A 13,550-nucleotide genomic window follows, 5' to 3' on the forward strand; every position below is an offset into this window, starting at 1 on the left:
ATACATCAAATACAGGATATAAGTTACAGGATAGTAAGTGATGCTGAACAACATGGGTAACAACATTTATGTAATACAAAGCACGTTTAGAACATTTAATACAATTACAGAGTATACACAAGCAAATTACATATACACTGAGTTGTGCATTTGAAACAGGATACAGTATAGCGTACAGTCATCACTAATAGTAACACGAAAGTTCAAAGATACATTATATGTAGGGTATGCATTACATAATATACTGGTGCTGAACATGTTAACATTCAAAATGATACAAAAGATGGTCAAGGTTCATTATACACCGGATACTGTAGTTACAGAACGTGCTTGTACTGGTCATGATCAAGGTGTCTACATAGCTCAAGGAATGGTGAATTTTGGACATAGAATATCTTCAAGTGTATCACGATCAATAACGTGATCACAAAGCTGTCGAAACAATAAGCCTTGAGGTCTGAAATCACTGGTTTTGGGACATTTCACTAATACGGTGCAGAACAGAGTCGTCAGTTGTCATGTTCAGGATCACGGGTTCTCGCAGCTTGCCACGTGTACCTGTACCCTAGGTGTATTGTGGCTGTTATGACATCACAGTGTGTAGTCTGGGTCCGATGACTTCCATACTGATTCTTTAGCCTAGAATGATTCATAGGACTTGGGTGAGTAAGCCACCCTTATCGGCTTCTACAAACAGATTGAATGACTGATGAAACAGTTTCCTGCAGAGCGCTCCTTCAGGAGGGTGTTGTAGGAGCTGGTGTGGAGCCAGGGAAGACTACAGCGTGTACTCGCAACTAGATGAGGTGTCTCATTGCCATGAGAATACTGTAGAATCTGCAGTGGGTAGAGCAGGACCAAGGGCTAAGTTTTGCCTGCTGGGAGTGAATAAGGTTGTTAATCATGTAGACAGCATAGGCAGCATCGGCCTTACCGTTAACTTGCAAAGATTCAAAACAAACTATTCGCCATTTCCCGCGTTAGCGAGGTAGCGTTAAGAACAGAGAACTGGGCCACTGAGGGAATATCCTCACCTGGCCCCCTTCTCTGTTCCTTCTTGCAAAGATACATCAGTATATACATATAAGCAGTGTAGCGTCAGGCATGGTGGTACGTACAGTCACAGAATATACTACCACTGGACATGTTAGCAACATTCACAGTAACACAAAGACGGTCAAGGTACAACATACACTAGGCACTGTCAGTACAGACTGCGCTTGTGCTGGGTATGGTCACGCTAGGTAGTGGTGCAGGTCTGTAGTGGTATTGTGGTGGTGATCTGTAGGGGTTGTGTGAGGTGGACGAGTTTGGCGTTATCGATCTGCAGTGGTGGGTGATGACGTCTGTTACTAATGGTCTGCAGTGGTACTGGGGAGTAGCAGCGCGTGGCAATGATGGTAAGCATGTACAGCAATGTTCTGGGAGTCATTTGGCAATCTGTATAGTTAATGTCCGGTGTTGCGAGTCTGTAGTTGTGGTGTGGAATGATACATGTAATGGTTGTGATCACAAGCAGCACTAGTGTCAGAGGATGATGATGTGTAGTGGGGATGAACTGTTGTGGGAGTGTATAGAGATGACGGACTGCCGCAGTCGTGGTGTAGGGTGGTGATGTGTGAGGGGTAGGGAGGCATTCTGATGAAGTGGTACGATGATGATGTACGGTGCTACTCCATCTGTCCCACTGATATACAACCATTCCTCTAGTGTTGTCCTCTCTCTCTCTCTCTCTCTCTCTCTCTCTCTCTCTCTCTCTCTCTCTCTCTCTCTCACTACTTCTACATTAACACTTGCCTCTCTGTTTATCCCTATTTTCGATTTACGTTGCCCCCATTCCCATAACAATTCTTAGCTATTAACAAATTCTGTTCCTCCAAATAAGAAACCATGATCGTGAACATTCTCAATGCCAATCATGTTCTGCACCAGGACACTTTATTAGCAAATGTCCCAAAATTAGTGATTTCAGACCTCAAGCTTACCGTCTCGACAGCTTGAGAACTTTACTAATCGTTTATCCCTGAAAACATTCTGACACTGTATCCAAAATTCGCCATACCCTGAGCTATGTAAACATGTGTCCTCATGCCAAGTACAAGCACGTTCTGTAACTACAATGTCCAGTGTGTAATGTGCCTTGACCCTCTTTGTATTACTGTGAGTGTTAACAGCATGTCCAGTGCCAGCAGTAAATTCTGCAACTATGCCCAACATGTAGTGTACAGTCACTCGTAAAACTTCTTCACTCATAAAAGTTCGTGGGGGTCCGTGTCTGTGTGTGGGCTTGTGCAGTCCCCACCCCTTTCTGGAGGGCGAGTCTGTATAAAGACGTGACAACGCACACACCCATACATACACACACCAGAACTGTGATGATGTGATAAGGAAAGAAAGGATTATGTTTATCTGTCATGTGTTATCGGTAGTTATAATCAGTTACACACGCACGGAGACTCAAACAGACTTTTATGAGTGACTGTACCTTTGACCTACCATACTGCTATCAGTGCTAACTAGTTAACAACTGTACGCTACACTTGTCCTGTTCCAAATACACAGTTCAGTATACATGTAATTTGTTTGCGTATACAAGGTAATTCGAATGGTGGCAAGATGCTTCTGTATATGTATAATACATATTAAACTTGCTTTGTATGACACAACTATTATTACCTATGCTGCAGTCAGCATCACTTACTCTAGTGTAACTATATATCATGTATTTGATGCATTCCAGATTTCCCTCCCCGCTGACCGTCCCTTCGTCCTCCTCAGGTCCAACCGTCACCCTCTCATGTTGATGTATTGTACACACTGTACGCTCTGTACTTGCCTCCGCCTACCTCGTACCCTAACTGAAATGCTTTGTCTATGCACGTACATCTGAAAAATTAAGTTTTTTCTTAAACTAAAACCTCCATTTGGGTCATTACTTTTATCATTCTCATTGCTTTTTCTTCCCTCTCTTTTCCTCCTTTTTCTCCTATTCTATTCCCGTCTTCTCCGGCTCCCTTCCACCCTCTTTCTCTCATCATATCGTTTTCCTCCATCCCATCACTCCCCTCTCCTTCCCATCTATCTCTTTTGTTTTCTTGCTCTTCCCTTCTTTTGTATCATCCCTGTCATTTAACCCGGTTCCTCCGTCCCTCTTTCTGTTTCTTTAACACCCACCTCTCAACCCTAGCCTCTCCCTCTTCTTATCTTCCCTCCCCTCCTCTGATCTCTTCCCTCGTTCCTTCCCACCTCTGTCTTGTACCCTCCCATTACTGCCCTTTCCTCCGAGCCCCCTGGCCTCCCATCCCACCCTCACCGCCCACACATGCGTGACAGGTTGTAGGTGGCAATTATGTTGTCACTTGTCACCCCCAAGACTCTGGCTCTCGCCTCACATCCAACTGTCCCAAAACTTTTCGTCCCGACCCGGAAAAATAACTATCGTACGTAATACACAAATACTATACTGGATACAAGTGAAAAAAAAATAAAGCTTACATACATCATCCTCCTCTTTATCTTAATAACAAAAATCAACAGGAACAGAAAACTTGCTTGTAAAAGAGAAAAATAAATGAAAAATGGTAAATTTCTCCCAACGAAGAGTCCTGGTTAGGAAATATCTTCACCTCCTAAGACGCTGACATTCGCTGAAAACCTGGGCGATAAGCCGCTTGTGTGTTTTGGCTAATTAAAAACAGTTCTGAGTCGGCGTGGTGGGGGTAAATAGAGCAGCGTGAGGCTGATGGAAATATTGGCCCCTCGCTCGCTCACTACGGGCGGAGGCCAGCCAGCAGGTCGTCTGTCTCGCGGGAATGGCTTATTTAGACATGGATAAGCATCGCTTGATTAGCAGGGCAAGGGGGCATCCAGGGATGAATTTATATAGCTGGGGTAAAGCTATATTCAGCGCCTAAGGAGGAAGGGAACGCTTGATTAGCTGGGAAAGTGTTATATTCAGAACATCAGAGAGAAAGAAATGACCGCTTGATTAGCTGGGGAAAAAGCTATGTCTGAAGGGGATGGGACAGCCTGAGCAGGAAAAAGAGCATATGTGAATGTCTATAGCTAAAAAGAAGCTATATTTTGAGCCGGAGAGAGTGAGAGAGAGAGAGAGAGAGAGAGAGAGAGAGAGAGAGAGAGAGAGAGAGAGAGAGAGAGAGAGAGAGAGAGAGAGGTATGATCAATAGATTAGCGAAGAAGAGAACATCTGTGGGAGTCTCTGTCTATAGCTGGGGAAAAGCTATAATCAGCGCCTGAGCGGTGGAGGGATGAAGACATTTTTTTGTATGTCTAAGCAGCTGTGTGACGTAGCGGAGATTCTTCTGCTAACTCTCGTGTTTCTTTAACCCTCGCGACCTGGGGAATACAGGGGACACGGTGGACGTGGTTCATTATGACAGGGATGAAGGGTTTTTTCAGCGAGCGATACCACCTAATGGGTCGTTAATATGAGGCTGTCTGGACACGGGGTAGGATGAACATACTTCTAAAGTGTCCACCAATACTGAAGGGACACTCCAGCTTGTGGGAAGGATAAACTGTTGTCAATGATGAACTATAACTTCGTACATAGATTCTCGACGTTGACCGGGAATGGGAACATACAGTAATGCCCTCCTGAACTTGTGTGTGTGTGTGTGTGTGTGTGTGTGTGTGAGGAGGGTCTTTTAGTGTGTGTGATGTGTAATAAGAACACCGAGAATGGAAAATGGGAGCTTGAGAGCATTGGTAGCGTGTGACGGGGAACTTCTACAGAGGACTGGGCCTCTGAGGGAATATCCTCACCTGGCCTCGTTCTCTGTTCCTTCTTTAGGAAAAAAAAAAAAAACGAGAGGGGAGGATTTCCAGCCTCCCGCTCCCTCCCCTTTTAGTCGCCTTCTACGACACGCAGGGAATACGTGGGAAGTATTCTTTCTCCTCTCTCTCTCTCTCTCTCTCTCTCTCTCTCTCTCTCTCTCTCTCTCTATATATATATATATATATATATATATATATATATATATATATATATATAACAACCTATCACTACAACACTATAATCATTATTTCAAGATATACCATGACCTTTCATGCCCACTATGTACCTACCATACACAAGACACCCAACACTCACCACTCAGCTACCCTGCACTTTCTGCACACAGACACACACACACACACACACACACACACATCACGTGACCGGCTTCCTGAGTGCTGCAGGAGCCTCATAGGAGCAGAAGGAACCCCCTCGCGCAGGATGTAAGCATTGTACTTAAAAATCAGCACGAAAAGTGTTTTTAAGATCCATACTTTTTTTTTTTTTTTTTAATCAACAGGAAAGTATGTATTGTACTGAGCAGCTTGAACAGTTACACAACCTTTTGTTGCCAGAGTAAAACGATGGTAAGAGCCAAGAAAGACAATGTAGAGATAAGGATGATCGACCATTTAAAAACTGATTTTACAGCAGTTAATGACCCATGAAGACAATTGGAATGAGTCTTAAGAATGGAGGTGAGGCGCGAGGTGTACAAAGAGAGAGGAGTAAAAACTAGAGAGAAAAAAAAAAATGAATATTGACATCGGTGTTTGATAAGATTCGTGTTGCTCGAGTCAGATGGAACAGATGGAACAGAAGGGATGGACGAGACAGATGGAACAACTGGGTTATATGTGCAGAGGGAACAGATAGGTCAGATGGAACAGACGGGTCAGATGAAATAGACGAGACAGATAAAACACGTGGGTCATATGGAACAGGCGGGATAGATGGAACATCTGGGACAGGCTGAACAGGTCAGATGGAGCATCCGCCTCAGATGGAACAGCAGAGACGGATGGAGCTGATGAAAAGGATGGAACAGACGACACAAATGGAACAGACGGGTCAGATCGAACAGACGGATCAGATGGAACAGGCGGGTCAGATGGAACAGGCAAGTCACATGGAACAAACAAGACAGATGGAATAGAAGGGATAGATAGAACAAACGGGTCAGATGGAACAGAAACGGCACAGACTGAATAGAGGGGACAAGTGGAACAGAAAGAGCAGACATGTGTGAGGAAAGCCACGGAAACCTGCGAAGGAGGTGTACATAGAGACAGATTGAGGCTGTCTGCCTGTGATGAAAGATGAAATACACGAAACATTAAGGAATGTCATTACAATGATGTGGAATGTCACTATGATAATGTGGAATATCACTATAATGATGTGGAATGTCACTATAATAATGTGGAATGTCACTATGATAATGTGGAATGTCACTATGATAATGTGGAATGTCACTATGATAATGTGGAATGTCACTATGATAATGTGGAATGTCACTATGATAATGTGGAATGTCACTATGATAATGTGGAATGTCACTATAATAATGTGGAATGTCACTATGATAATGTGGAATGTCACTATGATAATGTGGAATGTCACTATGATAATGTGGAATGTCACTATGATAATGTGGAATGTCACTATAATAATGTGGAATGTCACTATAATAATGTGGAATGTCACTATGATACTGTGGAATGTCACTATGATAATGTGGAATGTCACTATAATAATGTGGAATGTCACTATGATACTGTGGAATGTCACTATAATAATGTGGAATGTCACTATAATAATGTGGAATGTCACTATAATAATGTGGAATGTCACTATAATAATGTGGAATGTCACTATGATACTGTGGAATGTCACTATGATACTGTGGAATGTCACTATAATAATGTGGAATGTCACTATAATAATGTGGAATGTCACTATAATAATGTGGAATGTCACTATAATAATGTGGAATGTCACTATGATACTGTGGAATGTCACTATAATAATGTGGAATGTCACTATAATAATGTGGAATGTCACTATAATAATGTGGAATGTCACTATGATACTGTGGAATGTCACTATAATAATGTGGAATGTCACTATAATAATGTGGAATGTCACTATAATAATGTGGAATGTCACTATGATACTGTGGAATGTCACTATGATACTGTGGAATGTCACTATAATAATGTGGAATGTCACTATGATACTGTGGAATGTCACTATAATAATGTGGAATGTCACTATAATAATGTGGAATGTCACTATGATACTGTGTAATGTCACTATAATAATGTGGAATGTCACTATAATAATGTGGAATGTCACTATAATAATGTGGAATGTCACTATGATACTGTGGAATGTCACTATAATAATGTGGAATGTCACTATAATAATGTGGAATGTCACTATAATAATGTGGAATGTCACTATGATACTGTGGAATGTCACTATAATAATGTGGAATGTCACTATAATAATGTGGAATGTCACTATAATAATGTGGAATGTCACTATAATAATGTGGAATGTCACTATGATACTGTGGAATGTCACTATAATAATGTGGAATGTCACTATAATAATGTGGAATGTCACTATAATAATGTGGAATGTCACTATGATACTGTGGAATGTCACTATAATAATGTGGAATGTCACTATAATAATGTGGAATGTCTATGATACTGTGGAATGTCACTATGATAATAGGGAATGTCACTATAATAATGTGGAATGTCACTATAATAATGTGGAATGTCACTATGATACTGTGGAATGTCACTATGATAATGTGGAATGTCACTATAATAATGTGGAATGTCACTATAATAATGTGGAATGTCACTATAATAATGTGGAATGTCACTATAATAATGTGGAATGTCACTATAATAATGTGGAATGTCACTATGATACTGTGGAATGTCACTATGATAATGTGGAATGTCACTATAATAATGTGGAATGTCACTATAATAATGTGGAATGTCACTATAATAATGTGGAATGTCACTATGATACTGTGGAATGTCACTATAATAATGTGGAATGTCACTATAATAATGTGGAATGTCACTATGATACTGTGGAATGTCACTATAATAATGTGGAATGTCACTATAATAATGTGGAATGTCACTATAATAATGTGGAATGTCACTATGATACTGTGGAATGTCACTATAATAATGTGGAATGTCACTATAATAATGTGGAATGTCACTATAATAATGTGGAATGTCACTATGATACTGTGGAATGTCACTATGATACTGTGGAATGTCACTATAATAATGTGGAATGTCACTATGATACTGTGGAATGTCACTACACTGATGTGGAATGTCACTATAACAACTTTAATGTCATTTAATGACATTTAATGTCACTAATGATGTGGAATGTTGAAGATCACGTTACTTACAATGTAATGCTAACAACTCGAGCCAAGCAACGTTCATAGTTGTCTGTCTTGGGCGGCACTACGTCAGGTACACGTACTCACCCGTGGGCGGCACTACGTCAGGAACACGTACTCACCCGTGGGTGGCACTACGTCAGGAACACGTACGTACTCACCCGTGGGCGGCAATACGTCAGGAACACGTACGTACTCACCCGTGGGCGGCAATACGTCAGGAACACGTACGTACTCACCCGTGGGCGGCAATACGTCAGGAACACGTACTTACTCACCGTGGGTGGCGCTACGTCAGGAACACGTACTCACCGTGGGTGGCACTACGTCAGGAACACGTACGTACTCACCGTGGGTGGCGCTACGTCAGGAACACGTACTCACCGTGGGTGGCACTACGTCAGGAACACGTACGTACTCACCGTGGGCGGCACTACGTTAGGAACACGTAGGTACTCACCCGTGGGCGGCGCTACGTCAGGAACACGTACGTACTCACCGTGGGTGGCACTACGTCAGGAACACGTACGTACTCACCGTGGGTGGCACTACGTCATGAACACGTACTCACCGTGGGTGGCAATACGTCAGGAACTCATACTCACCGTGGGTGGCACTACGTCAGGAACACGTACGTACTTACCGTGGGTGGCGCTACGTCAGGAACACGTACTCACCCGTTTGTGGCACTACGTTAGGAACACGTGCTCACCCGTGGGCGGCACTACGTCAGGAGGATTACGTATGCCAATGTGGAGGAAGCGCGACAGGGATGAAGGAGAAGACGACCAGGGAACACATCAACAAGACGACAGATCTATGAACATGTTCTTCCCTGAGAGAGGAACATTTTGATAACCTTTACCTGTCGTTCAGCTCTTTCGTGAAAACATTGCTGATTAATATTTTTCTGACCTAAACCCAAAATCAATTCTCTTTTCCGTCCACTAATGACTACAGCGACACGATTTTACCATCTGGTATTCGTCTGCATCTATTTCACTTTACATAACACACTTATATAAGGGTATGTGAAACGTTCGGGGTAAACCATAGAAAGGTCTGTGGGGCCTGGTTGTGGATAGGGAGCCGTCGTTTTAGTGCATTGCATATGACAGCTAGAGAATGAATGTGAACGGATGAGGCATTTTCTTCTACTTCTGGCGCTACCTCGCTAAAGCGAGAAACGGCGAACAAGTGCGTGTGGGTGTGTGTGTATATTCTGGTAACAGGGGAGAAAAATACTTCCTACGAATTCCCTGCGAGTCGTAGAGACGACTAAAAGGCTTAGTAGCGGGGGGCTGGAAATCCTACCCTCCTTCTTTACCTTTCCAAAAGAAGGAACAAAAAAGGGGGCCAAGTGATGATTTTTCCCTCCAAAGCTCAGTCATCTGTTCTTGACGCTACCTCGCTACCTCGCTAAATGGCGAATATGTAAAGAAATATATATATATATAAACGATTCACTTTGCATTTTCTTCATTATAATTTCTTCGGAAATACGTTATAAAATCAATACCATTGCTTATAAGACATTCCAGAACACCCACGCACTGATATCTGACTCTGCAAGCCTTCTGAAATGCGAGATAATTCTGTGAATAGTGTGGGATCAATCTACCACTCCCTGAGACCACAGTAACTCACTCGAACAGTTGTAGCGCCGAACTCTAATGGTGCAAAGCTTCAAAGCGTAGCACAATAAATACTAATGGATCAAAGCTTCACATTGTAACACGGAATACAAATGCTTCAAGGCTTCAAGTCGTAGCACTGAACGCTAGCGGCTCAAAGCTTCAATTCGTAGCACTGGACACTCATAGTTCAAAGATTCATATCGTAGCACTGAACGCTAGCGGCTCAAAACTTCAATTCGTATCTCTGGACACTCATGGTTCAAAGCTTCAAATAACTTTCAGTATAAAACAGTAACCTGAACACTATATATCGAATGATATAGTAATATAGGAATCCTTAATTTACCATAAAAGTACTCTCTCTCTCTCTCTCCATCTTTATCCACATAATCTAGACAGATCTGGGATTTCCTGTCGGATATTAAGTTTAAGGATGATTATTTACAAGCGTCGTCCTCGTAATGCAGAGAGATGACTGCGGTTCATGGCAAGACCCGAGACGCTGGCCAACAGGATCTCTGAATCCCAAGATGTCAAGAGAAGCTGCTAGATGTGTGAAGCTACGTGATGCTGATGGCTACACTGGTGTATTTTACGTGATGCTGATGGCTACATTGATGTATTCTACGTGATGCTAATGGTTACAGTGATGTATTCTACGTGATGCTCATGGCTACAATGATGTATTCTACGTGATGCTCATGGCTACAATTATGTATTCTACGAGATGCTGTTGGCTCAAGTTATGTATTCTGCGTGAACTTGATAACTACAGTGATGCATTCTACGTGATGCTGATAACTACAGTGATATATTCCACGTGCTGCTGAGAACTACAGTGATGCATTCTAAGTGATGCTGATAACTACAGTAATGTATTCTACGTGACTATATATCATGTATCTGATGTATCCCAGACCTCCCTCACCCGTGGGTCCCTGGGCCCCACTCTGGCCCACCTGTCACCCTCCCATGTCCATGTACTGTACCCACTGTACGCTCTATACTGGCCTCCACCTACCCCCCAGATACGTGCCCTTCACACATACTCTCACCGAAATGACTTGTCTGCGTATTATATCTACACAATGGCTAATCTAAAACAAAAAACTAACTTCCTTCTAACCACACATTAATTTCCTCTTTCCGCTCTCACTGTAGAATAAAATTCATATCTTCATACAACTTTTCGTTGTTCTTTCACTGTCCCTCCTATACATCATAACGTCTTACCTTCTCTTCGTGACTCCCTCTATCTCTCCCTATTTCTCTAACTATTCATCTGTGTCTCTCCGAATCTTTTCACCCACTGGTCTCTTTACCTGTCTGTATCTTTGTCTATTTTTCTTTGTCTAATTACATCCGTCTCTTCGTTTAACTGCATAACTCTGTTACTGTCATTATCGCTCTCTCTATTTGTGTATGCCAAGTCATCTCTGTATGTATGCATTTCTCCATATATCACTGTATTCAGGAAGTCAATGTTCATACAGGTATGTACGTATTCATGCTTATGTATGTATGTGTATGTATGTGTGTATGTATGTATCTGGAGTAATAAGCTGTTGAATGAAGTAGTTTTACAGTCGTAAGGCTCCAATCATTTGAACTCTCTCTACTATAACTCATCATTTGAACTCTCTTGTATTACTCATCATATGAACCTTCTCTACTATTACTCATCATTTGAACTCTCTTCTATTACTCATCATATGAACCTTCTCTACTATTACTCATCATTTGAACTTTACTATTATCATATGTAGGTATGTATGTACATACGTGTTTGGACCTCCGTGATGCATTCACGGGCCGCTCGGTGTAGCGCAAATGTTCGAATCCCGGTTGCGACAGTCGGTCCGGAGTTAACGCAGCTGTTCATCCTCCCTTAAAGACTGGTCGATAAAATGGGTACCTGGCTTAGAACATGAATATAAACATGTCTTTATGTAGGTAAGTAGATAGGTAGGTAGGTAAAAAGGTAGGATGGTCTCTCTCTCTCTCTCTCTCTCTCTCTCTCTCTCTCTCTCTCTCTCTCTCTCTCTCTCTCTCTCTCTCTCCATGTCCTCTGACGTGTTCACTTCCTCCTCCACCACTACCAGGTTCGTCAACACCAACACATATTCCCTCGGCATCTCCACCCCCAACAACCAGGCTCTAAAATGAATCCTCTCTTAGAAGCTCCCTTCTCCTTTCATCATGTCCCTTCCTCCCTTACTCACCCCCTCCCTCTCCTTACCCTTCAACCTTTCTAAACGTCTTCCCTCCTTCCTCTCACCCTCCGCTCCCAAACGTCTTCCCTCCTTCGTTCTTCTCCCTCCCTCCCTCCGTCAATCCCTCCCTCCTCTTAAGCTGTACTCCTTATGAACGTCTTCTCTTCCTTCCCTACCTTTCCCTCCTCGTTTCCTTCATCTCTTCCCTCACTCTTCTCCATCCCTCAGGCTCCCTCCCACTTGTTCCCTAACCCCGCCTCTCCCATATGCTGTCGTTGTCGTAACTCTCCCTTCCTCTCCCTGTACACTCTCCTCCCTCCTTCCTTCTCTCTGTCTCTCGCTTCCACCCCTCCTCCTCCTCCTCATCCACCCCTCCCTCCCACCTCTCAGCTGGTAACAATTAGGGGGTCTCGTAACCACCACACAGTTAGTGGTGCTGTCCTTTGGGTAAGTATATAACCCCCAATTAGCCACCAGCCCCCCCACCCCCTCCTCAAACCCAACCCCCTCGTCATCCCCCCTTAGCCCGGCTCGGGGTCGTCTGAATGACGACTCTGGGTAGGTCTAGCGAAGGCTTATTTTAAACATCATGGTTAGCGGGTTATTAATCTGGCTTATTTGTAAAGAGGTTTTACCAGGGTTTTATCAGATTCTTTTTACTTTGGTTTGTGAAGAGGCTTCATGTTTTATCCCGACTTCAGCTGTTTTGTGAAGTTTTATAATTTTATCCTGCTTTTTTTTCGAAATTACTCTAAGGAGGTTTTAATGTTTCTTCTTCTTTCGTTTTATTGCTGTTTTGTGAAGGTTTTAATATTCATGGGAATATTCTTTTTTTTTCTGTTTTCGGAAGTGTCTTATTTTCACGTGTTTTTTTGGCGGGTGTGTGTGGAGGTGTTCTGGAGAAGCACATATGTACACCTTGTTTTATTAGCTGTGTTATGGTACGTTTTGTCACGCCAGTTCGGCGCAAAGGTGTTTACGTTCGTACTTTAGAATGATACCGTCTTTAATCTGATGCTGGAAGGTTTGCCTTCAACAAGAATAACGTAGGAGAGTCAACAGCTGTCTTGACGGCTGGGATGAAGGTGGCCACACGAGTTAACATTGGTTCAGTTTACAAGATGATAATATTGATCATGCTATCTTGATAATGATACAGAGATTATTGATAATGATTATCTGTAACAGTATTTATAATAATCAGTACTTCTGCTAATACCACTACTACTACTACTAATACTAATACTAATAATAATAATAATAATAATAATAATAATAATAATAATTAAGAATAAAAAATAATAGCTAACAAATATAGTAACAATAATAATGATCAATAATGGTAACAACAAGAAGAAGAATAAGAAGGCCGTGGTTATTTTTCCGAGGGAAAAAAAAAATTCCAGTAAAAATTTATGATCCATAAACAGGCAAAATTCTGAGGAGCA

The 13,550-nt window shown here is 42.2% G+C and overlaps 1 protein-coding gene across 8 annotated transcripts in view; it reads right to left on the reverse strand.

The window, feature by feature from the left end:
• The window catches only part of LOC139761955 (uncharacterized), a 622,461-nt gene that overhangs the window by 146,204 nt on the left and 462,707 nt on the right, over window positions 1-13,550 (reverse strand). For 2 of the 8 annotated variants that reach the window (XR_011715654.1, XM_071686715.1), the window contains one exon: window positions 58-878. The exons of 2 other annotated variants lie outside the window; for them this stretch is intronic. Coding sequence is in view for 5 of the 6 variants with exons in the window: in XM_071686715.1 (XP_071542816.1) it covers window positions 865-878 (14 nt within the window). In the remaining variant the exon portion in view is untranslated. Of the gene's footprint in view, window positions 1-57; window positions 879-3,473; window positions 3,911-11,709; window positions 11,785-13,550 lie in introns of those variants that run through there. 4 more of the 8 variants (XM_071686698.1, XM_071686725.1, XM_071686690.1 and 1 more) reach the window with 4 other exon arrangements.

This window comes from Panulirus ornatus, chromosome 3 (genome assembly GCF_036320965.1).
Source record: "Panulirus ornatus isolate Po-2019 chromosome 3, ASM3632096v1, whole genome shotgun sequence".
Lineage (NCBI taxonomy): Eukaryota > Metazoa > Arthropoda > Malacostraca > Decapoda > Palinuridae > Panulirus > Panulirus ornatus.